This window comes from Apostichopus japonicus, chromosome 22, assembly GCF_037975245.1.
Source record: "Apostichopus japonicus isolate 1M-3 chromosome 22, ASM3797524v1, whole genome shotgun sequence".
Lineage (NCBI taxonomy): Eukaryota > Metazoa > Echinodermata > Holothuroidea > Aspidochirotida > Stichopodidae > Apostichopus > Apostichopus japonicus.
Genome location: NC_092582.1, coordinates 8,993,632 through 9,021,116, shown reverse-complemented (window position 1 = coordinate 9,021,116; position 27,485 = coordinate 8,993,632). Strand labels below are relative to the sequence as shown.

General features: G+C 36.7%; 1 protein-coding gene across 3 annotated transcripts; it reads right to left on the bottom strand.

The window, feature by feature from the left end:
- Nucleotides 1-398: 398 nt before the first annotated feature.
- LOC139963820 (whirlin-like) lies at nucleotides 399-27,485 on the bottom strand. Of its 3 annotated transcripts, none has more exons than XM_071965004.1 (15): nucleotides 27,345-27,485; nucleotides 21,661-22,425; nucleotides 16,978-17,187; nucleotides 15,058-15,183; nucleotides 14,295-14,460; nucleotides 12,070-12,176; nucleotides 9,857-10,072; nucleotides 9,413-9,508; nucleotides 7,480-7,629; nucleotides 6,585-6,868; nucleotides 5,688-5,850; nucleotides 4,802-4,876; nucleotides 3,677-4,171; nucleotides 2,984-3,154; nucleotides 399-2,253 (listed from the first exon to the last, which is right to left on the bottom strand). In XM_071965004.1, exons 2-15 carry the CDS (start codon nucleotides 22,399-22,401, stop codon nucleotides 2,062-2,064), a joined length of 3,192 nt encoding a protein of 1,063 aa, XP_071821105.1. In that variant the 5' UTR covers nucleotides 22,402-22,425; nucleotides 27,345-27,485; the 3' UTR covers nucleotides 399-2,061. The 3 variants fall into 3 exon arrangements, with proteins under 3 accessions (XP_071821105.1, XP_071821106.1, XP_071821104.1); XM_071965005.1 differs by having other exon boundaries at nucleotides 27,446-27,469; XM_071965003.1 differs by lacking the exon at nucleotides 27,345-27,485 and adding an exon at nucleotides 27,094-27,338.

Below are 27,485 nucleotides of genomic sequence, written 5' to 3'. Positions count from 1 at the left end.
TTTTCTAAGAAAAAAACAAAAAAACATCTGGATGGCACCATTACTTGAAATATCAGTACCAGCTAAAAACGTTTTTATTTTTGTTATAAAAACAAACAAAAAAACTTAATTTGAAAGGAATGTCTGTGTTACGTTCATCACAAATCGGAATAAGAAAGGAATAGAAACAATTGGCAAATTGTGATAAAAATCTAAAAGAAGTATCTGAACTGAATATGACAAATTTAGAAAAGCTGTTAAGACAGTCGTGACAGAATAAAGGCACAAGGTTTTTGATAGGTTCACTGTATAGCCAAAGATGATATGATGGATATGAAAATGCCCAGTTTGGTGTAACTCCACTCTGATGGTTAAAACACGACAGCATATTTTTGTTAAGTGTGTGTTGTTTGAAAAAAAAAAAAAAAAAAAAAAAAAAATTATATAATTATATATTAAATTATATATACTATACTCTTATGAAATGAATACATTTCCTACTACAATACACAAAGCACACGTTCCGAAAACCGATGGATATGGAGAAGAAAAAAAAAGTACACGGGTCAAGTATCAAGGATACGGCTCAAGGTGATGATAAATAATTTTACTGTGTAAACACAAAGTAAACGACCCTTACCTAAATAACTCAGTTTATTAGTTCCTAACATGTATTTGGTCTTGCAACATGTAACATCACTGCCAAATGTAACCTGGTCTGTGACATGTATATGTGTAACACATTGAAATTTCAAAATAAAATCAAACTGTTAACAAACTGCTTATCCACTAGAGAGCCTGTGTAATACAATGTGCAAAAGTAAGTTGGCCTGACGTTTCGATCCTAGCAGGATCTTCTTCAGAGGCTAAATGACAAATCACTTGTCATTTAGCCTCTGAAGAAGATCCTGCTAGGATCGAAACTTCAGGCCAACTTACTTTTACACATTGAAATTTCCACAGAATATTTTATTACTTCTCTAAAAATTTTGCGTAAAGTTCTTGCAACTATCACAACCCCCTTTCGGGTCGTAGCCCACCTTTTGTCGACCAATGGCTTAGCATGTGACTCACAAGGATCAATGTATCCTGTTATGGTCAAGTTTATCAAGGTTTTGAGAAAAAAAAATTGAAATACAAAAATAGTAACTCTGCATATTCCAATGATAATAATTGCCACGTTCCATAACTATACTGTCTATGTAGCTCCTAGATGACTTAAAAGAGATAAATAGTTTTCAGCCTCTCAAACAATCAGCCCTCTTGTTAGTATTTATTGTATCTGCCAAAAATGGTATATTTGATTAAAATTTAACGATATTTATTAATGAAGAGTAAATGCTTTGAATAACTACTATATATTGAATAATTTTTAATTTGACTTAAACTGTACAGCGAACAAAAAAACAACAAAAAATAATCACTTATCCATTCCAATTTATTTGGAATTAAAATAAAATATATTTTCATTAAACGGACAATTTCAACTACCTTTAAACAACCTACCCCCCCCCTTCCTCCAACAATACAATTGTATTTTGTTTTATTTCTGAGTGAAACCCCAATTCTGTATATATATCCAACTTTTCACAAAATATTTTGGAATAAACTTATGAACTCACAATTTTCAACAGTTTACTAAATGAGAAAAAAATGGACTGGGGGGGAGTTGACCTAATCAAAAGCAAAGATCCTATCCTTTTCAAAAACTGAAGGGAGATGATATGTGAAGCACTGTGTCTAAATTGGATGCCAAGGGCACTGAAGCATCCAGTGGCCAGACTGCATAGAATGTAACACTTTGTGGTGTGCAGTTTCACACAGTATTGACCACTGCAGCTGGTCTGCTGAGGTAATTTCTATTGTTTCATGTTGCCGCAGCATTGCTGCAGTGGAGTTTGCAGCTGCTGCAAGCTTTCCTATTTTACACAATACCTTCCTCCTTTGTGATTTTCAATGACCAGGTACCCTCATATCCTTTCCTAATTGACACAATACCTTACTCCTTTGTTGATTTTCAATGACCAGGTACCCTCATATCCTCGTTAACTTTACCTTCCAACTCTTCTCATTCAGTCTCATTCAGTACAACAACTTGTACTTATTACTATCAACCACCAGGAAGGCCAAACTTTGAACTTTCTTATTTTTGAATTCTTCAGCAATGATCCTTGTTGCCTGCTGGTGATTCAGGCCACGCAGGTCTCTCCCGTTCACCGAGATGATCACATGACCGACAATCAAACTGCTGCTAGTGTGCGCAGATCCTCCTGGCTGTGTAGGAGAGAATCATAACGGAGACTCAGTCAGTACAGACCTACAGTATGCATCTCTTACCAATACATAGAAGAAGGATATATATGAACTAAGAGAGAGAGAAGACATAAGTACAGACCTACAGTATGCACATCATACCCATACATAGCAGAAGGCTATAAATGAACTTAGAGAGAGAGACGACATAAAACATTGACAGCCTATGGGCACTTCTTTAACATGATTGAAACTACCACTCCCACAAATCATTTTGAACACAAATAGTGTGATTAGTTTGCAGAATATAAGGTAGTCTTCCCACACATCCCAGAATGTGTACATGTGATTTATAGTTAAACTCTGGGAGTGTGGGAGTATGTGAGAAAAATCACACCTCACACAAATTTGTGTATGCAAGTAAACTGCAGTGTGTGTAATATACCACACATCACATAGTATGTGAGCCTATGGGAAGCTTGCAGCAAGTGAATATACCCACACCACATAGATTACAAGCCTGTGAAAAATTGGTAGCATGTGTAAACATGTGGTGTTTCATACCACATGTTAATTTGGCTGTGACATTGAACACATGCTGGGAATTTGGAAATTGATGACTGTGACAGTATTCACTTTAAAGGAATAGTCCGAAAACTAATGTCGTTAACAGTTATGCTTCCTTACAGAAACTTAAAAATATCCCTATTTGCTTTTAATTTAAAACAGAATGTAGGAAGTTTCCTTTTACCTGGATCTTAATAATCTTAGGAAGAGGCTGCCTAGTGCCAGCACCGCCCTCTACCGCAATACCCAGGTTTGGTCGACTTTTCTTCATCTCAATAACGAAGCTTCTGACAGGAGGGTTGATGTTAACATCGACAAACTCCCAAGACTTTCGGCTCTCGGTAGATGATGGCGTCTGCGAATGCAAAAATGAAAGACGTGTCAAGGAATGCAAAATGAATATCTTTTGAAGACTAGTTGAGACTTACATATAGAACCATGAGCCTTGCTGTAGCCAGATCCTGTTTGTAACCTTATTTCAATGTACTGAAGCAACAGTTTCATGAAAACACATTCTTTGTAAGAATAGAAATGTGTGCAATTCAAGTCATCGATAAAGTCAGAAAAAAAAAGTTGTGATCGATGATAGTAACTGCAATAATGCAAAGAGACCTCAGTGGTAAAGAAAGGACTCAATATGCGATGAAGGCCTTGTATAACAAAGCAGTAATACACAGATGATTATTTCAGCCATCTTAAGGTCCTTGGATCGCTGTGAGTAAATTGCCACATCCTCAAATACTTGTCCTACATCAGAAATGTGAACAGTACAAACATTTATGAATTTATCGACGATCAATAACTTTAAGCCCCAAATGTTGAGGATATCGTCGCTATATATTACTATGAAATTAATATTCTAGTACAAAACCGTCACCTGTTGGAGAAGCCTGGTAGTAAAACTTTCGTTGGATGCTGGCGAAGCAGACCGACTAGATCGCAGGGACGTCAAGCTCTGGTTAAAGTCTGTCGTTGTGTCCTGTTCTCTCCCGACACCACCTCTGGATCGCTTGGGCTTGGCAGTGATCCTGTTCCCCAAAGACTTTCTATCATTGCCGTTCTCATCGACGGGCATGTGCTGCAGATCGTCCAATAGCAGCTTCTTGTTCTTCATCTTGATTGAATCAAAGATGGTCTTGGGTTCTTCTTCCTCTTCTTTGGCTTCCATCGATCCGTTCAGGTTTGGCGACTTCCCAAGATCGTAATCGTCGTCCCCGTCTTCCAGATTCGAAGACGACAATCGTTCCAGATATTTACTGCTGCTACTTTTAGGAGAGCTCACAAGATCGTCCGATTTTCTCCTGAGCTGGTAGAGTTGTTCGCTAGCCTTCTTGGTATGAGACACACTCTTCTTCTGGTCTCTGGGTACATGCTTCAAAAGAGACGAGAATGGAGATGAAAGAACTGAGTGACAACTTGCACGAAGCAATAGTGGACTGCAACGTTCACAGTAACATGCTATGAGGACCTGATTTCCACATCCATGGATACACCGAACTGAGCAATCAAAAACAGAGGCCATATTAATGGGTTTCACTTTGAAAATTACTTGCTTTCATTTTTAGATCAAAGATTTCAGAAAGCAGACTTCTCCTGCATACGAGTGAAAGGATATGAGTACAAGTCTGGAAGCGCTAGTACAAATACTAAGTCTTGCACAATAATCTAAATTTACTAGATTTCCAAAATACCCCGAGGAAGAGTTACAATGGACAGGGAGAGAGGACAAGTACAAGCAACTATACTGGAATACAAATACAGACTCAATACAAGTCTTCATAATTTTACATCTTTTACGTTCCTTTAAACGAAGCAGTAAATGGAACGAGAAATGATTCGCTAAGGATCGTGCTAGTTAAGCCACTGAATAGTATTCAGTAAGGTATGCCATTTACGAGAGTGCATAAGTAGAGGAGAGACAGGTTAGTGATATTACTTCAAGTTATTGCACAAGAGACAGATATGTTCACTTTTCAAATGAGCGAATCCATTCAATACTTACATGTGTTGGGTCACTGATTCGACGAGGTATGCTCTGATCACTGCCTATGCTGAGTCTCTGCATGGACTCTAACGGCTGTAAATCAAGAAATATCAATAATTCGTGTCACGGTGCTACTACAGGTTCCCCTGCCAGACTAAGGTACTCGACCTACCATTTCGGTATAAGAAGCATCTGCTAGTCTTACATGGGTTAGAGGTGCATGTAACTACATTAACCTACAATATTCAACCCACAACCTGTTGAGGTTCCAATAATTGTTAAAACTTATAGATTGATAATATTAGTCTAACATGGACACAGTCAATGCACATTTTCACCTCCCATTGGTACATTAACACAACACAAGAGCATCTGTAGATAAGAAGTAACTTTACATTGACAACTGGTATCACACAAAGTGATATAGAATATCTCTGAATTCCTTGTTAAACAGTGCCACATATTTTTGTGTTACATCATTTATTGTTACTGTCACATCCTTGTGTAAAGTGTCACATTGTATTGTTAAAAATTCACTTCGTTGTGCTATGGTGTCACATCATTTTGTTATGGCGTCACAGCATTTTACAATGGTGTCACATCGTTTTGTTATGGTGTCACATGGTTTTGTAATGGTGTCACATTGTTTTACAATGGTGTCACATGGTTTTGTTATGGTGTCACATTATTTTGTTATGGTGTCACATTGTCTTACTATGGTGTCACATCATTTTGTTATGGTGTCACATGGTTTTGTTATGGTGTCACATCATTTTGTTATGGTGTCACATTGTTTTACTATGGTGTCACATCGTTTTGTTACAGTGTCACATTGGTTTGTTATACTGTCACATTGTTTTGTTATACTGTTTGCCTACAAATAATTAACTGGTAATGTGCTTACACTGGTTGGAGAAGATCCTTCTGTTGATACACTGTCTAGACTGAGCCTTCTTTGGAGCTTGTTTCCCTCCTGCTTTCCTTGCATACCGGGTGCTTTGGGGCTCAGAGATGAGAGGGTCGGCTGCGGCCTAACCAGATTGGTGTTGATACGAGGGGAGACAGAACTGTAAAGAACACACCAAAGGAATCTTCCTTAAAACTGGATAGGCAGTGGTAGTATGATGTTTAATAACAATGATAAAGACCCTCTCATTAATTCAGGTCATAAAGGATATGCTGTCAAAGGTCATTTAAGAACAAACATTTATACAGCTAAACTGAATCTGTTCCCAAAACAGATCCATAAACCTGCACCAAACTGAGAATAAAAGAATTTTACGGATAAATCTTCCGAAAGCATTTGCTCACGTAGCATGCATTTCCATAACTTTCACTACTGTTAAAAATGTACTCTGACACAATTTGCCACAAACAAATTCAACACAGATACATTGTACTTACGCAGTGAGATTTGCCTAGATACATTGTGATTAAATCAACACTAGGCTTTAGGAACTTTCTTCAGCAATTTCTGACTTTCTTGCAATACTTTTGAATACAAATTTGACAGTGTACCCAATAGCTGATACTGCATCTTACTTTTAGATGAAGCAAATTCTTTCCAACTTGGGTGAAATCTATTCAACGTTACATTGACATTACTGAGAAGGGTCAATGGTTAAATTCGTAGCAGGTTTACCCATATACTGCTTCTTCATTTTCCTTGATCCAAGAAAAGAAAGTCAATCAACTAATGGCTACAAACTATTTTGTATCAGATTGTTACAGATCATGGCTTCAATGACAACATTGATAACCATTGACAAATGGAATACATTTTTTTGAAATGATAACATACCTGCTAATTCCACTTCTGGCGCTACCGATACCAAGGGCCATGTCAACTCCGCTGTCCTCGCTGGGACTCTTAGAATCAGCGTACAGACTGCTACCAGCAAAGGTCCTACCTCTACCGTCGCTGCTGCTTATGCCCCCCTTGGAAGGTCCTCCCTGATGGTGCACATCCACGGTAACGGTCTGAAGGTTGAATTGATTCAGGATGGAATTATCGGCAGACAAGCGAGGAGGGAACTCGTTGCTGCTATGCTGCATGTCATGCTCAGATGGCGATGAGGTAAAATTCTGGAGAAAAAAAGGTAAGAAATAGAATTATGCAAGGACTATCTAGAGGAAACAGAACACGAGAGAAAAGATGCTACATATCCTTTCAAATATTTCATCCTCTTACCCCCTGCAACCAAATCATATATGCACAGAAAATATGTTTTTTGAAATGCTCCTATTTGAAAGAAATTTTGACTCTTTCCAAGGGCACATCACAATCTCAGCAATTCTGTTTCACAAAAGAAAGAAACAAGAATACAGAAGCTCCAGTTAATAGCTTCCGGAAAGCAAAAATAAAGGCAGGGGTATACCCAAGTTCCATAAACTTAAAATGAGATGGGATGATTTCAAAACAAGCAGAATTCATAACCTTCTAGTTTGCATGGTAGGTTATCTTGGTCTGACATTTTTATACTTTAGAGCAAAACCTTTATAGTATGTAGAATGAGGGTCTGTCCAGTTAAGCAAGAACATATTTGAAAGTTTCAAAGCAATTCAGCTGACACTTACATGTTTAGCTCTCTTTTGCTCCCCCGCCCCCGAAAAAAAAAAAGTCCTGTAGCATTGAACTCTGATGTGTTGCCATGTAGGAACTATAAGGGTTAAGAAGAGTACTGAGGACTCCTTACCAAGGCTAGATTGGGAGGAGGTTCTTCAGGCACATATGGTGGCGTAATTGGTCTGGAATCACCGGAGGCAGAAGATGGATGGCTATCGTTGGAGATCGTCTCCCCAAAGAAGAGATCTTTCTCGATGTCGAGTAAACCCTTCTGTCTTGCCTGTGTGAGCGAACGTTCAAAGATGCCTTGCTATAAAATATGTCAAAAACGACTGTTAAGACGTGACCACATCTCTGAAGGTGCTGACTGCTCTTAATAGTTGTGTTCAACTTCCTACAATGTGCACTCAGCATTCTAGCTCTATGCAGTTGTGTAAACATATTGATGTTGATGAAGGTGTGCAAATAACATTGCCTAAAAAAATACTCCTATATAGGGTAAACAATAGGTTTCAAACACTTTGGAATCCATTGAACCAGGCTAGGGGCAATGAAGATATGTTTACAGGCCCCCAGACAGAGGGAGTGTCAACATTGACCTCAACACTGCCGTGGTTTGGTCTAATGTCAGGAATATTTGGTTTCCTGTGCCTGAGATGGTAGTCCCTTACTCGTTTTGTCTTGATAGCATACATACAAGGCAGTAAACTAATTTATAGATCCATGCAGGGTGTTACGGACCCAAAGTTTTTTCCTAACTCCCTGCACACCTCCTTGCCCTCACAGGCTCCCCAAAAGATTTTCACAGAACCCATACAGGGGTCTTCTGACCATAGGCTGATAAAAACAGAGTGAGGCTTTGTTCATCTGCTATGAAAGGGTAGCAGTTCTCTTAAGTCTGTTGTGTTTGGAAAGGTAGTTGACCTTCTCCAGATTTTAAACATTATTTCTGACATTAATACAAACTAGAAATTAATCTGATTTCTGTTCAAACATAATCTGACGAAGGGAAAAGTTTCTGTTGATGTAAATACATGCATTAGGAGACTGATAGGAAATGATATAAGACTTAATTAATCCACAGATAAATAACCTTTGACCTGGGCCATGACATACACTTGTGCCATCTCCCACAGATCTCTAAAAGTAACTGCGATGCAAACCAAGTCTAGCTGACAAATTGACAAACTAATCTTGTGTCAGAAACAGGCTCAGAGTCCTGTTTTTAATTGATAGTTTTAAATTCTTTAGTTTAATTGTTTACTACAAAACTGCATTAAAAACACCAAAATGTTATAAAAGTTTACATGGAATTTCAAAAACATGCACTATCAGACCTATTGAGGAATGGAAAACAACACAACACAACACAGTGTGTTGATGGTGTGGTTAACCAAAGCAACAACAGTCTGGTATTAAGTCTTTAAAGCAAACAATATTTGATAATACCCGCCAACAGTGTTAAGACAACCAGTTTATTATCAACAATGTGCCTCCTCCCAAGCTGTTTACATCATATCAGTCATGTATAAACAACTTTAGGGATGGAAGTCTGCAAGTCCTTCGATTTTCCTACCTAATTGCTTTTCGGTTAAGTCTTTAAAATTGAATGCAAATATGTGTCAAATTTTCATCATGCAAAACAGATGACACAGACCAAATGATACGTCTGACAGCTTCTAAATACTAAAAGTCTCAAAATTGACACAACTCTTACCAAAACACATATGAAATTTAACATAAGGTATAAAACAACGATGGATGAAATCCAACACCGTTTCTCCTTCATTGAGTTGTCATCTACTGAAATATGTTAAGTCTTCAGACACACAAACCTTTTTAGTTCCCTTGTTTTGAGTGGATTGTGCAAGACTTGTGAGATGTTGAACTGAAGTATGTGTCAACTAAAGTCTATGTGTAAATAACTGGAATGTGTCCAAAAGTTGGGAAATGTGATTCTCAAAACAAAATCATAATGTTGCAATGAAATACTACGTGAATAAACACTGAGCGCTTTGTCAGGGTATCGTGACAATATTAATAATCGTAAACAATATTCATACCTTCATAGCTTCTACTTCCTTCTTCATGACTAGAGTATCGTATCTATCGATATCCCTGGCATTGATGAAACTTCTAATCTCAGACAACAAAGAAAACTGGAAAGGAAAGAACACCAAGAGAGAGAGATAGTGATAACAAGATTTTCAAGCAAAAACATTGACATCATCTATAACGCAGGACTTTCTCTCTAGGAGGAGATTTCGACACAGTTTTTTAGGCTCACTTACACACTCCCACTCACACACACATTTCCTCACATTTCTGATGTGGGGTGAAGTACAATTATCTCATCTCCCTATATATTACATGAAGGGAGATAAGATCAAAACCAACTGGCAGAAAGGGGTTGGAGACTGGAGGTTCCAATGTCTTATTTCTCACCCTCTCTTTGTACCCTTACTATACCCCCTCCTTCTCAATGCATCCTCATATGACTTCCTCACCTTTGAATGTGTATTGAGTATCTCAAACAGTCCGGATACAAGAGAGTCTACGTTAATATGTTTATTCTGGTACTCTTTGAGGTAAAACATCATCGTTCCCTTCTCGTTTTCGTTGAGGAAATACCGAGCTTGCTCCTCGATCACGCTCCACCCTTGCGTCTTCATCATGGAACTGTACATCATCTGTGAACCTGCTATACCTCTGCTAAAAAGAGGCTGTATGGAGGGGGGGGGGGAACAAGAAGAAAATTGAAGAAATACAAAATCTATTTCGACTCTGAGTTACACAAGTTACATGGTTGCTAATTCCAGCCAGCACATGATTCAAGCTTCCAAATGGTAGATCCAGAAGGAATAGGGTAGTGATGCTCCCCCCCCACCCCTCTAGTAGGGGCAGTAAGAGTACAAGACTGCTACCGATAGCTTGTGCATATATGCTTACACTGTCATCCTACCAGTACCATGTGTACATTGTTGAGATGTAATGTAACAGGTGTAAATAACAAACTAAAGATGCTGAATGGAAAACTGGTTGCATAAATGCAAAGATGGGTCAAAAGTGGTTTTTCATAAAGTCTTAGCAGTTTCATTATTTATAGATGACAGAAATTCTTAAACCTGTCCCCCCCCCCTCAACCATATAAAAAAAATAGTTCAAATATTCCCTGATAAGTACATTTTTGGCAATTTCTTTAAATTTTTTAATATTTTCCAGACTTCAGAGTACATGTTCTTCTCTCCTTGTTAAGCCTCTATTCTACCTCCATCCTACCTACCTTGGACACATCTTTTCAGAACAAATCTTGTAAAAATAATTGTAAATCTATCAGAAAGTACATACAGTAGAAGTATTAAACATATATTCAGCTATACTAACTCTCAAAGTGCATCGTTTGGGTTTAAATTGATTTAAATTCTTTTATGCATGGGTTTTCTTCCTACAGTTATAACATATCTACTGACAAAAATATTTGTCGATCAAAACAAGCAGCCTTGGCTACTGTAATTCAACTACTTTTAAGAGGAACCCACAGTACATATTATTCAATACCTCTATCAAAACAACATAGTAAGAGAGTAGGAGAGGAAATGATGATTGAAGCATACAATAACCAATGATGTGTCTGGAACACAGGAATCAACAAAGCACCCAAAATGTTTGATAAACTGAGGTCAAAGTAAGTTAGATATTTAGGAGATGTGACAAATGTTGCCTCAACTGCACATACCATAACACATGCTTGGCAACGGTGCTTGTAAAATGGGCTGAATAAATATCAAAATTAAACTTAAAAAAGGAAAAGAGAAGAAGAGTAACACAAACAAGAAAGGGATTGTTGTATCACTTCACATTCTTAAGTGTTTTTTTTTGGGGGGGGGAGGGGGGAAATAAAGTAATCATACTCTATATTGTTGACTTCATATGATTGACTTTTTCACATTTTATCATTACAATAAGGAAATTATGTTTTTCCTTCTATGCAAACAGGAATGTTCAAAGTTGAAAATGTTTACTGCTTTTCATAAATTCCTGAAATATTGTGGGTCAATGATATGTGTCAGTAAAGATTTTGCTAAATGACCAAAAAACTTGTATTTCTGCACTCCAAGTACTCTAATTTTTTTCAACATTTAAGCAGTTTATTTCTTAATTAACTTGTAGTCATTTGTAGTCACCCTTGAAACCCTTCAACTAAGGAATGCCAGATATGTTCTCATTACAAAGCAGAAATCATTGGGGAGGGATATAATTATTCTTCTATCAATTTATTATTAACAAATTTATGAAATGGAATTCTCAACATCCAAGAGAGTCTGGTATGGATAGGATTTTTTCTTGCCAGGATAAAATGTCATAAAACAGAGGAAGACCAACTGACTATAAGTGGTTCTTTCCTTCACTTTCATTATGAGAACATTTTTAGACCTTACACATGATTTTCAAGTATTGACTACTGGCATACAGTAACAAGCAGCAAATGGATAGCTCAATTGTGGACCTTACAGTATTCTACTAGAGTACATCAAGTACAGTATGAAGTTTTTCTTCCAAGGGTTGATTTTTGAACTTACTTTGTTTACCTGTTGTCAGACTTTGACCTTAAATAACCTTTTAACCTCCATAAACAAACAAATAGGTTTCTTTTACTCCCCCAGGTGGATCTACATATGACATATGAAGTTCATTCAATATGAGCACAAAAAAATGTCACCTTTTCATCCAGGCTTTCGTTTTCCTCATCACTATCCTCTTCATCAGGATCACGAGGGGGGTCAGGTTTTCTTTGTGTAACATCTTGTCCTTTCCAAACGTCATCACCTATATTATTATCAAATATAAAAATCATTTTTTGTTTACACTAGAACCACATGAGAAAGATAGAAACATGTCTATCACAACATCCACACTATACAATTGAGTTGGCTGATATTAACTGACAGTTAAAACTTTATACAAATAAATGAACAACGAAAAAACTGACTGGGGGTTTGACCTAGAGGTCAATAGTTAATAACTTTAATTACTTTTAACATCAATTTATTCCCTGTACAGTAAGTGGGGTGATGACCCAGAACTGGGAGGGGGAGGGGGAGGAGGGCACTCACGAAAAGTAACCCATGTTTTGTAAGTTAGATAAATTCGAGTACGTAGACAGGTCTACAGATAAGCAAAGTAACAGGCCTAGCATTGCTCACAATTTTAGCCAATTCCTAATAAATACAAACTTTTGCAAAATAAAATTCACAGGCAAAAATCATGTCCTCTCACCAACTGGCATTTTCCTAAATTACAACATCCATGGACAGCTCTGTACAGGATTGTAAGAGCAGCCCAATACTTGCTGGAAATCAGCAATAATCCAGGGATTAAGTTGATAATACAGAAATCTTGTAGGCTATTTGACTGACTTACGTTTAAACAGACGTATCCTGTATTCACGCTCTAAATGTCTACTGGCAGAGAAATGCAAGTGTCTTTTGTTTTTCATCAAGCAAATGACAAAATCTACTGGCATTTTGCCATTAGAAAAGCCCAACTAAGAGGCCTTAACAAAGAGATGAGTGATGCAAATGTTTGAAATAGTTCTACATATAACAGAAAGGTTTCTTTCAAAATAAGCAAAATGTTTGCTTTTATCCGATGGTGGTTTTTTCGTCATCAATCATTGCTTGAAATGATATAGCCATGGCCAGAGCACTGTATCTTTAACTGAATTTTGCAATACATTTTTGACCACATCTGCGCATTTATCACCATAGAAACAAATCTCTATTTCTCTGTTCAAACATTATATGAGATTGAGGTTAAATACCAATAGCCATGGATGATTGCAGAAAACTTTATTTACAATAATAATCAATAACGGTATTATGACCCTGACAAGCATGTCGCACAATAAAGGATCTTGTAACATACCGTAGTGTAATAATTAAAGCAGAAGCCATTAGCCCCCCCCCAAAATTGTACTGTGGCATATCTTAGCTACAGTTGTCTGTCACTGTGGCCTTAAATAATCTTGCTAAAACAAAGAAAGAACCTACATGTATGCTTTTGTGTATTTTAATTAATTGGAGTTTATACACTGTATAGTACTGTAAGCTACCTTGAACACTGCAGTTTTAAAGGGATATTCCAGTGCCTAGAGTTGATTGCCTTTAAACAAAATTCTTGTAATTTTTTGTTGTTTTGTTTTTGACAGTGAGTTTAGGTCTCAAACCCATCCTCATAGCATTTTGTACTGTGAGCATATGAATTTCTCAAATTTTGGTGATCAATGTTTTGTCAATGCAATATCAAGGCAATTGAACTGAAATTTTTGGGGTGTTTTTCTGTAAATAATATTTAAATGTTACATCCATGTGCAGAGGAAAATAACATTTCTAGAATTTTTAATGATACTTCATGAAAACTGATAGCCAACATTGCACAAATATTCAAAATTCTTTGATCGATATGAGAATTACGTTGTCCTCAAGCTGAATATGTAATTACTGTAACATCTGCGACTTCTCAATGGGATGACTCTGAAACTTTTTCTAGGCACTCTGTTGACATACCACTCAGCCACTGGCCCATTACACCCTCTACCAACCCCTCCACCCTGAAACAAGCTTTACAGAGCTTTTATATATAGTAGTGTCTGTCCATCACATTAAAGCTAAACATGTATGTATTTTATGCCCATAACTGCAGATAACTGCTGTTTATTCCAACTATAATTACTAGCTTAAGTGGTACAACATTTTGAGAGCTTTCCCATTGAAAATAACTATTCCTATGTGCAGTAGCACACAGGCTCAGGTCCTGGAAAATCAGTAATGTTACCAAACTTTCAGAGATTCCCATAGCAACATATACCTATCCTTAATCCCAGTGATACACAGATACATACTACTGTGTAATAACAATCTTCTCAGAGCTTTTCTTGGAACATACCTGTCAACCACTGTGTCCTGTCCACTGTTGTGCGAGCGTATGGAAGTTTCTTAACATCTCTTATTGTCATCGTCATCTCTTTGGAAGATTTCAATATAGCCACAGCTTCCTGGTGCTCTATGCTCAGGAATGTTCGTCTGTTGACATCGATAATTTGATCTCCAACCTATCGGAAGGGTTCAAGATATAAGAATATCCCATTAGACATTGATTTCTCATGACTTAGACAATATATTCCTCCTGATATTTTTCTTGGACATTTGGTGATGATAACTGTAAACTACATGACAAAATTTCAACACGATAATATTTTTTTATATATAATTTTTATGATTGTCATCTTTAATGAGGGTAGTCCTGCTCAGTGCAGAAGCACTGTTTTCCAGAGGAGCCCTCAATACAATAATACAATATCATGCAGTAGAAAATGGTAAACATCCAAAAGCACAAAAAGGACAGCAAAAAGATAGACAAACAAATATCAGACATCTAAAAAAAAAATATAAGTTTCATATTGCGTTTAAAAATATTAACATATGGCAAGCATTTCAATTTTGGGGTAAGACTGCTCCCTACTTTAGTGAAATAAATTATGAAGCTTGTTGTTTCAAGTTCAAATGATGATATTCTCTTTAAATATGCCTGACTTGTTTCAGTAGTAATTTTGGGTTTCATGCATTCATTTAAAAAATTTCTTTTAAGGTTCACTTCAATTCCTCAAGAAAACAAAATTCAAGACAAAATGACGATCTGCTACACAAACCTTTAATCCACAATGCTCTGCCACTGAATATGGATCAACTCCTGTGATATATATACCGAGACCAAATTCCCTGCCGCCTCTTATCATCAGTCCAAGGCTCTCTCCATCCTCAACGACTAAATTTACCTGACAGATAACAACATAGAAACATCTTGTTATCCACACCTTTCTGTCTTTGTCCTTCTCCAGTTTATTCCCTACCCTCTTAATACTATCTTTGTCCCTCCACTGTTTATTCCCACCTCTCCTCTTTCCCTGTTGGTTTCTTTCTTTCTTCTCTCCATCCCTTGTCTACTAATCCCCTTACATCTATCTCTTTGTGTTCATCATGCTCATTTACCTGTCTGTATTCTGTGTGTGTTTTTGTCCCTTCTGTTACTGTTACTTGTCATTTAGCCTTTGAAGAAGATCCTGCTAGAATCGAAACATCAGGCCAACTTACTTTTACACAACATTCTCTTACACAGGCTCTCTAGTGGATAAGCAGTTTGCTTAAAGTTTTATTTTATTTTTAACATAGAAACAAGGATGAATTGAAGCAATTCTCATGGTTTTTACTGTTTTGGTTTTATTTTCATTAAATTGAACATTTTTGTGCAATATTTAAAGGATTTGACAGTACTTACTGTACTTCACATCTTTCTATTTAACTGAAAGGAATACAGTATTATTCTGACAACACCAAAACTAGAAAGTTGAGCTGGAACCTGAGAATTTTTTTTTTTTTGGGGCCTATTTGAGAATGGCAAACTGCATACTGCTTTGAACAGTTTCAAATGGTCTAATGTACTTTTTGCACATCTCCTTCCTTCAAGAAGTGCATTTAAATTTTACATGTACAATCATCTTCACAAGTTATGTGACTTATGGTGAATTCATATGAACTAAATCACAGAGAAATTATTGTATTTTAAATGCAGAACTCACAAGGTATCATGTGTGCAGTGTATTGCAGATCTTCTACCATGATGCTACTGTAGTATCATCATTTATGATATCAACAATTATGATGTTAAAGACAAAATCATGAAAAGATTTTAATAATGTTGTAAACATGTATGTATCTTATTGTATCTGTACAACAAACAGTCAGGCAATCAAAGCCAACCTCAATTTATATTTTTGTTTTCCATACAGCATACCTATATGCTGTTTTGTGGTATTCCGCAGGGATGACGAGAGATAGTTGATAAGAATCTGCCATCTTCTACAGTACAGCAATTTTTTAAACTTTTTCCCCCTAATGGAATCTCTGTCAATTATTGTCAAAAGATAACATTTCCCTGTAGATGTTAGAAAAATGGGGGATACAAATTATACGTGAAATGCTAACGCTTCTTCGACAAGATAACCAGATTTGGGGAGAGAATCAAGTAAATTTGCTCAATGCAATCAATATCTCTGTCAAATACTTAAAATCTTTGGCAAGAAAGAAACTGTTGTGGAATCGCGTGCAATGACTCATCACACAGAATCAATATTGTGTGTACAGTGAAGTGTGTAAATAATATACAACTGTATTGTAGATTCACTGAAAACTGAGAAATTTTCCAGTGTGGGCAACATGTTGGAATTTCTACTGCAACGGTTCACCATTATAGAAAATATTTGATGAAGAATAGCAATACAGTACAGAAGCTATGGGTCAGTGTCTTAATTAATATGGGAACTACACACAGCTTTGCTGTGGGGGGTGGGGGAGAGAGGGGAGGGACGGATGGACAGATGGAGGAAGGGTGATGGGGCAGATGTCAGACCAATGTTCAGTGGCGATGAAAGTGGAATATGTATGTGGAAGCACCAGCCATATATGGAAATCATTGCTGTGAAAATGATTCACCCAACAACCCCCCCCACCAAGCCCCACCTCCATGCAAACTGTGCATCCTTCGCACAATGACAAAAGTGTAAAAAAGTTACCCTTTTTTCGTTGCCATTTCTCAGTAAGGTGGCGTTACTCTTGCGTCCGTTTTGCAGGTGCACCTGTCTCATGGGGTCCACATCTGGTGGTGGTGATACACTTCTACCCTGGGGATCAACCCAGGTGTATGTCTGATGGCTTTGAAACGACCCTGGAACTCTGCCGACGGACTGCACATAGAGAACCAGACTCCTCGCTGCCTTAAGTACCTGAATTGGAGGAAAGGAAGGAGTATATTCATTCCACCTAATTAATGTTCTTTAGAAACAATTGAAATAAATTTGACAAATTCAAGTTTCAAGAAGAGTAATTTATTGTACATAATAAAATGAGCAGATCATCATTGTCAATATATGCTAAATCTACAAACACTGACAATGACAACAGATTTACACATTAGCAAATTTAAATTTACAAAATACATGCATGTACTGTATGGATGTACAGTACAGTACTCTTACACACATTGTATGGTGGACCTCCTATACATCAAATAATCACCATAGTACAATAGTATACTGCACTATGCTGCTGCATGCAATTTAAAAAAAAAAATTGTCATATTTACTGCAGCGTGCTATTTCTATACAGTACAAACTAATTTCTATAGAACCACCAAAGAAGAGGGGGAAGGAAGGGGATGGATGGGGAGTGCTGCAGAGGGTGGTGGGTTTGGTCAATCTAGATATTACAGTATATACTGAATATGTTAAATTGCATGATGCAGTACAATACAGTACTATGTTAATTCTAAATATTTGCTCCAAATAAAGAGTCCAACATTCTCTCTCAGAGACCCTCTGCTTATCTAACTTTCAACATAAAAATTGACATTTTGAGTTGGTTAACGTTGTTGAAAATTAAGAACACATCCTTCTTAGTTCTGTGACATATTTGATCTTGCTTAAGACAGACAAAGAAGATTGTAGCAACAGATTTGCAATAATGACACAGACAATTGAGTTGTACAGTATGTTGTCATACATGGTGGTAAGGGTGTCCACCAGTGGGGCGGGAGGCAGGGGTTCCAATCCCGGTGGGAGCTGGGTTTTTTTCACTGTTCTAGATTTTCAAACTCACTACGATATATATATCGTGGAATCATAGTGAGTTGGAAAATCCATAACAGTGAAAAAATTTCCAACCTCCACTGGGATTCACATGTACCGGGGCCTCCTGCTTTATATGCGGACACATATGTACTGTATATTTATTTATATATTCTGTATTTGAATTTATACTGTAATTAAAGCCATATGTAACATCAGTGAGACCTGGTACACTATTTGGTGAATATTTTACTGTAATGTATTGTATTTTACAAACTGAACATTTGCAATAAATTTTTCAGACCAGCTGTTTTGCAATATGACAAATTTGCTGTACAGAGTATATTTGCATTGTGCAGTATGGCCTACTGTACTGCCAAATTTAAACTAAAATTGATTTGAATGGTAAGTCTTTATTTCTTCCAGTTTCACAGCTTATGTACTGAACATTACACTGTATGCATTCACAAACAGGGAATTTATAGATGATCGAAAATAGAATGCAAATTGGTACCATTGGTGTTGCAAAGATGCACAGTAATTATTGCAAGTACTGAAGATTTTAGAAAAGCATTCATTTTCAGTATATTTTATTATTATATTGTGAAATTACTGTATAAATACTGTACATTCAAAATGCTACATACATGTAAATATATATTCCCCTACTGCAATTGAAGGCAGCTACTGTACAGTACTTATTAAGCATATATACAATACTGTAAGTATAGAATCTAGCAAAATCAAATCAATAAATACACCTCACATGTATACGCAAGCTGATGTTGAACAATGCTCTCTGTCAATGGTTGAGTATGCAGTATATACTGTTTACTGTGTGGGTTTTATTCTACATCTTGTGTAACTGTACTGAGTATTTTTACTGTAAAGCTCGGTATTATGATTAGTAATCTGGATTACCATTTGGAAGTTAAATTAGGGCCATGAAATAGTAATGACTTATTTGACAGTCGGTGAAACTAAGAAAGATGATGATTATGATGAATGAATGATGTATGGTACAATAATGTAGGGTCATTAAATTAATTACTACTGTATCAACTTGCAATATGTATTCATCAGGTTTAAACCTATGACTATATACAGTAGGCTCTTTGAAAATAAATAGCTACTTGAAGCATTAAACAGGTTTAAGCCAAATTTATCTAAACACAGTGATTTAAAATACATATACTGTATATGTATACATGTTTTGCAAAAATTACATCTCCAAAATTTTAGTTTTACTGTATGCTATGCCACTACACAAAGTAAACTTATCTAATGGAGAGGAAGAATGGATCATTTGGCAGTAAATTTGGCAATTTGACAATAAATTCAAAATACATTTGACCTATACATACACCAATATCCATGGAGACCTGAAAGCCTTCTTCAGTTTAGAATGCAAGGAGGATCTGACCTCTGACCTCACAAGGGTGATCTAGATACTGTAGTGTGGATGTTCAGAGGATCAAACAACACAAGATCTCTGTTAACTTGATCTTGTCGTTTCTGCATAAACACAGACCCCCCTCCGTGAGTCTAATGACGGAACACAGACCCCCCCCCTGAGTCTAATGACAGAACACAGACCAAGGAGGACATGGAAGGGTGTTGAGTAAAACCTTCAACACAAACTCCTCAAAGTTGACATGCAATCTGCAGCTCACACACCTGCTGAATTTTGACAAAAGGACATCTGCAGTTTATTGGTATAAACTTCAATGTTTTACATTATTATTTATAAATAATGTGAGTTACAGTAGCTACTCTTATCAGTCCAAATACTGTATGGGAAGATATAATGGGTCAAAGGTCAGTATAATCTTTCTGAAGATACACATGTCAGAAAACTTTGCTATGAATACATCATCATTTGCTTTATAAACTTATATTGATCTCCCCACTCCAAATAATGTCCCTATTGTTCTAAATTCACTGAACATTTTTCATCCATAGGGCATTGGCTACTCACCTCTCTATTGAGATACTGTAGAACAGCCGTGAAGCATTGCTATAGATGCTCCATTCTATGTAGATTACTATACTGAACATCACAAGTTAGCGGTTTGACAATGCATACAGAACAAAGCCCTCACTATAACTTGTGAACCTTTATCTGAACCTTTCCATCGTTACAGTACATAATGCTCTTTCATTCGTCATTGCCATTTACCAACAACGTATTGGGAGGCATCTGTACTGGAGTGTACAGTAGACGTATACAGTAATTTGATGTGAAATTCACCACAGATGAAGATAAGGTACAGTAGTTGTCTATGTAAATAAGTTCTCTAGAATTTCACTACTTTTGACCTCAAGTGACCTCCACCAAAGCTATCAAACATCTATCCATGTACAGAATAACTCACTAAGGGGCATTTAACCAACCAAATACTGTATGAGGTTTACCAAGAAGTGCATTCTTTGAGTACAGTAGGCCTACTCCTAAAATTGGCTTTCACATTTTGGCCACTTGTGAAACCCAATGACCTGTGAGCTTCTCCAATAACAACAGAACAGAACAATAGGCATCTGTTGTACATACACTGTACAAATTAATATATATTGCTGAATTAGTGTATATTTTACACAAGCCAAGGTATCACATGATGCAGACATTAAAACATGCTTACTGTACCCACACACGCACACAAGCACAAGTCATTGACACTCATATAAATTTATATCATGCCCAAGTGCCCAACACTGTAAGATAAACAAGGTAAAATGACAGCAGTAAACACTGCATGTTCGGTAGTACTGTATACCATATTACACTGCACACAGCTTACAGTACAGTGGTTCCTACAAAACTTCACCTTTTTATGATCTTTTAACCATCCACAGCTATAGTACACTTGAGATCCTTCAATTTGACTGTGTCTTAAATTTTGTATGTTTGTTGTGACAGTTATTGTAAAGAGAACTGCATCAATTGATCAATGGCACAGCGTCATCATTAACGGTTGAAAGCACAAGAACTTGATTGGATTTTGAGTCATGTAAGCTCCAGAGAACTATTAAATTGAATCTTTGCTAGATATGTTAATTATCCAACCTCATTGTACAATTGTACTTAATACTGTGTACTCAAAGAATTATTAGATTAAAAACGTCAGGCGTGTAAAGTATGGTAGGATTTGCTGTACAAGGTACACTGACTGTAATTTTTAGTAAAAAAGGAAATAATTAGTCCATTCTCAAACCAAATTTTAGTCACCTGCATAAAATTTAAAGTAAAATTTTCTTTCATTTTGACCTTAGAATTACAGTCATCAAATACACTCATTGCACTACACTGTATACAAATTAAGTACTATATTGTAGGTTGTTAGAAGAAAAAAACTTTTTATTCAGCTCAAATTCATCACAAATTTTGTTTTTAAGTACAGTAGATCTACAGGACTTTGTTAACCAACTTTGCATTGTGTGCTGTAGCCTGTAAGCCTGAGACGTAAAAATAGATTTTTCTTCTACATGTTTTAAAGGATTTCTTTTCTCTTGGTTCCGTAAGACCCCAGGCATTAAAATAAGGATTGGCCGACTGGTTTTTGAATCTGTGACATATTACGTATGATCAGCATGATCAAAGAACACAAGATCAGAAAATGCCTACTGTATACTTACCATGGCGGCCTCAGCGTGACTCATGTCTTCAAAAGGTATATCATTGCATGCCACGATCTGATCCCCGGCTAATAATCCTTGACTCTCTGCGTATCCGCCTTGCTCCACTTGGGTGACAAATATACCCACTGAATGTTCCACTCCCCCTCGGATGCTGAACCCCAGACTGAGCCCCCTGTCCTTTTGCAAAACTACTTTATGGACATCCTGCCTCTGCTCTGAGGGCGTTTGTTGGTAGCCAGAGGTAACCTTGACTGTCTTACTGAAAGGTTCTGGTGTCCTTCTGTTAGAAGTTATCCTTTGATCGAATGTGTTACGGTGGTTGGCATGTGCTTCAGGGGCATAAATTTGTGTTCTAGTGGGAATGGTCTCTGTAGGGTGTCTGGGACCATGTTCTTGTTGAAAAGATCTGTCAGCTCTCTGTTTGCCATGTTGCGCGCACTGCCAGAACAGCGCTTGGTCCGTACTAGGAATGACTTTCCTCAACAGAACGTAGAGTTGCCTTTTCTCCGCCGTGTCTAAGATCGGAGCTAAGTTTTGCACCAGTTGCTGTACATTCCTCCTGGAATGGTAATCATTGAGCGCCTTCACGAAGAATCCTCTCTCCGTCTCCGTGAGAATGCTTCCTAACGCCTCGTGCAAACGGCGTACGTTGGTGGACATTGTCCGCGAGGAGTGAGCACTTCGCTGAGATGCTCTGGACACAGAACGAGGAGGCGGGACTGGCTGGTGAACTGACATCTTGAGAACATGGCTCTTCTCACTCTAAAACATTAAGAGAGAAAATAAATTGGTAAACAGTAAGGTACAGTACATCTGAGATTTTGTTGTTCCTATGAAAAATAGCAACTTGGCATATATACCAGAATAATGTCCAGTCAAAGCTAGACTGTCCCTATAGTAAAGTACTCGTCAGACATATAATTACATCTCTTGTGTCTTCACATATTCTTCCAAATAAAATAAATCAAGTGCAAACATCCCAATAACCAATTTACCAGTGATGTACAGTTGACAGTTCTCTATCACAATGGTACATACAGTATGTATGTACTATACAGTTTCCTTAATTGTATACTGTATTTGTCTACAGTAGTCACTAAAAAATAGAAAGCCAGACTTGATCAAATACAATAAGTATAGCTGTGAAGCAGATTGCACTTACGTGGAACTGGATCAGATAAAGTTAGAATCAATATTTCCAACGAGGACAAACACAACAATAGATTTTATAATACAATATTTGCTTATAGATTCTTCTTCACATGTTACTACTATTAAATATTACAGACTTTGTACAGGACTGTATTCTCAATTTTTGTTGTTGAAACTTTACTTTTATTTTTCATATCTTCGATTCTACTTTTCTTCATTTGCGCTTGCGACAAAATCCACACTTTCTTTTTTTATCGAAATCTTGTTCAGGAATATAAAGTTTAAGGTACAAGTGGGGAGAGGTCATCCTAAGCTAGAACTGAGAAAAATTAACCAAATAATAAGTTTCCTTTGAACAGTCAATTGTAGAAAAATGGGCAAAATGGATGCCATACACTCGGCATTTCTGCATCCAGAAGCTTGCACTTCATCAGGTGAGGAGTTATCTGTGACTTTAGGTCCATACAGCAGCTGTAAATACTGTTTGTACGGTATACAGTACAGTATATTTATATAACAGTATAGTACACATACAGGGAAATCTTTCAATTTAGTGTCCAGATTCATTGTACAGTTTGGAAGGCACTGAATTTTTGTCTCTTATATAAAGTTACTGTGGTTCCTGTGTAAAAGAAACTGAGCATCTTTGCACAAGTGTAACATGTTGACCATATCAAATAGCAATTTGCTTTGCAATATATGCAATATATATAATTGCCTGCATGTACAGTATGTAAGTTTCATTTTCCATGTTTATGCAACTGGCACTTACCTACAGCCTGATCAAAGCTATTCCACATAATTTTCTTACTTTACGATAGTTATCATTTTAATACTTGACACACCTCACAAAGATACAATTGTCATGACTACAAAGATTGTTTGGCCTCTGCAAACATTGATGTCAAGTTGTAAAGCATAGGCCAAGTTCATCATGAGAAACTGAAGTTCAATATTTGTTTTAAATGGATATGAAATCAATTTAACAAGCATCACATGTTAACAAATAATCTTCAATCCTACAGTATTATAGAGTCCTCAAGCCAAAATTACAACAGTAATAATAGGACAGCCTTAAATGTCACCAGTATCACAGCAGAGCTCTCTAAATTTTAGCACACAAAAAAAAATGCCAAAAGTTTGAAAGAGTACTTTCCTAGTGGTTCTGACATTGAAACTCTCATTAAATCAATGTCTCAGTGACAACTTTTAAGCCTGGAAAATGTGAGTTAAAGTTGGGAACATGAGTGGCCATTATTTGACTTTCTAGCATAATTGCAAATGGTTTCATTGAGTTTTTAAATGAGAGAAGTTTTCTTGTTCTGAAACTAGTGTCGACACTGGGTACAAATTTTGGACCAGGGTACCCGACATGCATTACCTGTTGAGTCACGTACCCCTCTACGTGGAAGCTGCACAGTATTAACATTTGAACCCTGCCCTGACTGCCTGAGTACCAGTGTTACAAAAAAAAAATTATATTAGGCTGCTAAGATATACCTGTATCTCCAGCACAATATTCAAGAGCCAACAGCAAGTCCTCTTTTTTTTAATAGCATTTACAGCTAAAATATTTTGGGGGGAAGAAGACAAAATCCTATACTGCCATAAAATATGATTAGCCTAATGATAGACAAGTTTCATGTAGCAAATAGTAGGTGATACTAGCCCCCAGTTTATCATACTGTAACTACCTATCAGGCCTGGATTTTTTTTTTCAAACAACTCACCAACTGGCAACTGAGGCTTAAATTCTAATCGCCAAAACGTTAAATTTAATCGCCAGTTTTTATCGCAAGTGTAAGTAGCATCCATTACGCTACCACCGTGTTTACTGTTTGTTGGTTACAGCAAAACAATCTATTTAATTGGGGTTAATTCGTCAAAAGTGTTTAAAACATCAACAATTATACAAAAATAAAATTGTAAGAAATGTTTACAACTTGACCTGTAAAATGTGACCACAAAACAACAATGACTTGGCTGACCACCTGCGTACTACTGTACACAATCATGTTCAAACTTCGAAATAACTTTCACTTGACATGACATCAGACTATGTGTAAGTATCGTTAAAAAGTTAAGATAGTGCTTGGTGCTGACAAAGTACATGACAATTATTGTTATTATCAATCAATAACAAACTGTCAAACTTACTGCTTTCATTGGGAAATCATGACTAAAGGTTCCTGTAGTTCATTTTGTGATATGTAATGTTATTTTGACAAAATTATTATTTGAGTTCCCTTGATAGTTCAGTTCATAACACTACACTTCGTCAAACAATCATGGCATCTAAAAAATTGCCACAAATAATGTACAAAAAAGTAGTGAGCCATTTCACACAGTTAACTCCTGTCGACAATGGTCATTGAACAAAAATGTGATTTGGACTTGCTTCAAGTTCACTTCAATAACTGTCTATTTCAATCTGGATAGGCATAACTGTGTGCTGATAAAGCAAGAAAAGCCAAGCTCAGACAGCAGTTATATTGTGATACGTCTGGTACAAATACGAACGCTTTTTAGGCTTTGGTTCTTTTTAGTTCTTTTTTTTCCACTAAGTTTCCCACGAAAACTTTTTCTTATCTTTGGAAAACCAATTAAATGATGGTGTTGAATCAAGACACAGAAAACAGGCACAAATGAGATGAATTTATTTTATTTATTCTTTATAGTCTCATCACAACATGCTATAGTGTCTACTCTTAACTTGTTTCATTCAGAATTTTAGACAGTCACAAAGTAGGTGGTCTATGGTTTGAAATTTTGAACAGAACTGGGTAGTGATTCGGAACTCAGGGACTCTGTGACACTCTATCTGAAAAGTTCCTGAAAAACTTTGACACATTGAAAATTCCCATCCCATTAATGTAAAGAATGAACAATTTGAACTACATTCAGATTCACTAAGCTGACGATGTATAAAACCTTTACCACATCTAACACCATACTATCTTAAGCTACTGTACAGTATGCAATTAAAACCAAAAGCTAAGAAGACCATCCATGTTTGTACCTTTTCGCACCATTTAAAAACTGTCCATTTATTGTCCTTTGCTCAAGACTAACTATCCATAAATGGGCCTACTCTAAGTCTAAGAAAGAAGGTTATTAATTAATGTAGAAATCAGTTTTTTGCTTCAGATTTGACAATTGATGCATAACATTAACAAATGTGAAAATGTAAAATATACAATAAAACACTTGTTTGCAATAGCCAATATATTTATACAGCCAATATTGATTCATCTGTACTGTTTGATGAGACATTAAACTAATAATACTAACAGTTACCAATGTCTTTACAGAGGTGGGCCTGGGTGTTACTTAAACGAATGAAAATTGCGTTAAACATAACGAATGACAATATGTTGTACACACTAAAAATTTGTGTCGACTAAAACAAATGACAGTGAATCACAGCACAGACATATGCTTCAACCGGATATGACAGTTCAGACTTTGTGGGTCAACATTAAAGCCATGCAAACTGAGTGGACGCGAAGTGCTTGGCTTACAGATCAAGTAAAGTACGGACAAGATACAAACGCACCTTATAGTAAGCGAAATTGTAAGTCTGATTTTAAAAAGTAAATTTAACATCATTTTTCCGATATTAATTGTTAGAAACTAACAATACTATCATCTTGAAATGGCTAAAAATTTCAGGAAGAGTCCTTATTTTGGACATTTCTATGAAAAAAAAAAATCTTAGGGGGGTGCAAAAAGCACTGAAAAGGAGAAAATTTGCGCCAGTTATGGGGCGGCCCTGTGGTTTCTATCCGTAAATTACACCAAAACCCTGCAACCACGTAACATGCGATTTTCCACAAAACCAATAACCGCATTTACTCCACTCCGTTAATCATTCTATCTCCACTCAACACTGTCCTTCGTTGTCATTCGTTGTCCTTCGGGAATGATAATTAACCCTGTACTAAGTCAATTGTCATTCGCTGTCATTCGTTTTAGTTTGTCCCGGTCGGCCTCCACAAAACCCACAGGCTATCCATCCTCTTATTCTTACTCTACTTATCATACTCTTGTGACTAAGACTCGTGCATAGGCCTTCTCTTAGCCTAGGTTACTGTAACTAGCTAGACACAAATACAGCGTTAGATTTGACCACAGAGCAGGATATATGAACTTATATTCTGCTCTATGGATTAGACATAGGCCTACAACAGCTGGGTTAGGCTAACGTACAATTGTTAACTAGCCTAACAGTAATACTAAAAGGCTATTTATGTTACACAATTCAATCAATTTGCTTACCCTTGTCTATAACAGTGGCTTATTTCATGGTCTCAACAAATGAAAATAGATATCAAGTAGTCACGATGCTCACATACGTTTGTGAAACCAAAACGACCGACTTGTAAGGCGAAGATTATCGACTCTAATTTAACTTGTTAAAAATGAAACTCTCAAGCAACAGTTCAAACTAAGTCAGGTATAAATGTAATATCTATCTGGTATACTATACGGAGTTGAGACCTTTGTCACTCATTGCAATGATACCGTACCTGAACGCACCATACATCATTACATGCGTAGAGTAGTATACATATCGGATATTGAATGTGTGTAACACTAATTATATGTACATGCACATCATGTATACTACCTCAGTTTGAGGTATGCGGAGGTCACGTACAAAAGCGTCG

What these genes read in the sequence shown, in the direction of transcription:
- LOC139963820 (XM_071965004.1), bottom strand. Translation starts at nt 22,401, where the DNA reads ATGTCAGTTCACCAGCCAGTCCCGCCTCCTCGTTCTGTGTCCAGAGCA. An exon ending in GAATCAGTGACCCAACACAT is followed by an intron (nt 4,172 to 4,801) that starts GTAAGTATTGAA and finishes TCTCTTTTGAAG; the next exon opens with CATGTACCCAGAGACCAGAA. An exon ending in CTAAGATTATTAAGATCCAG is followed by an intron (nt 2,254 to 2,983) that starts GTAAAAGGAAAC and finishes TCTCCTACACAG; the next exon opens with CCAGGAGGATCTGCGCACAC.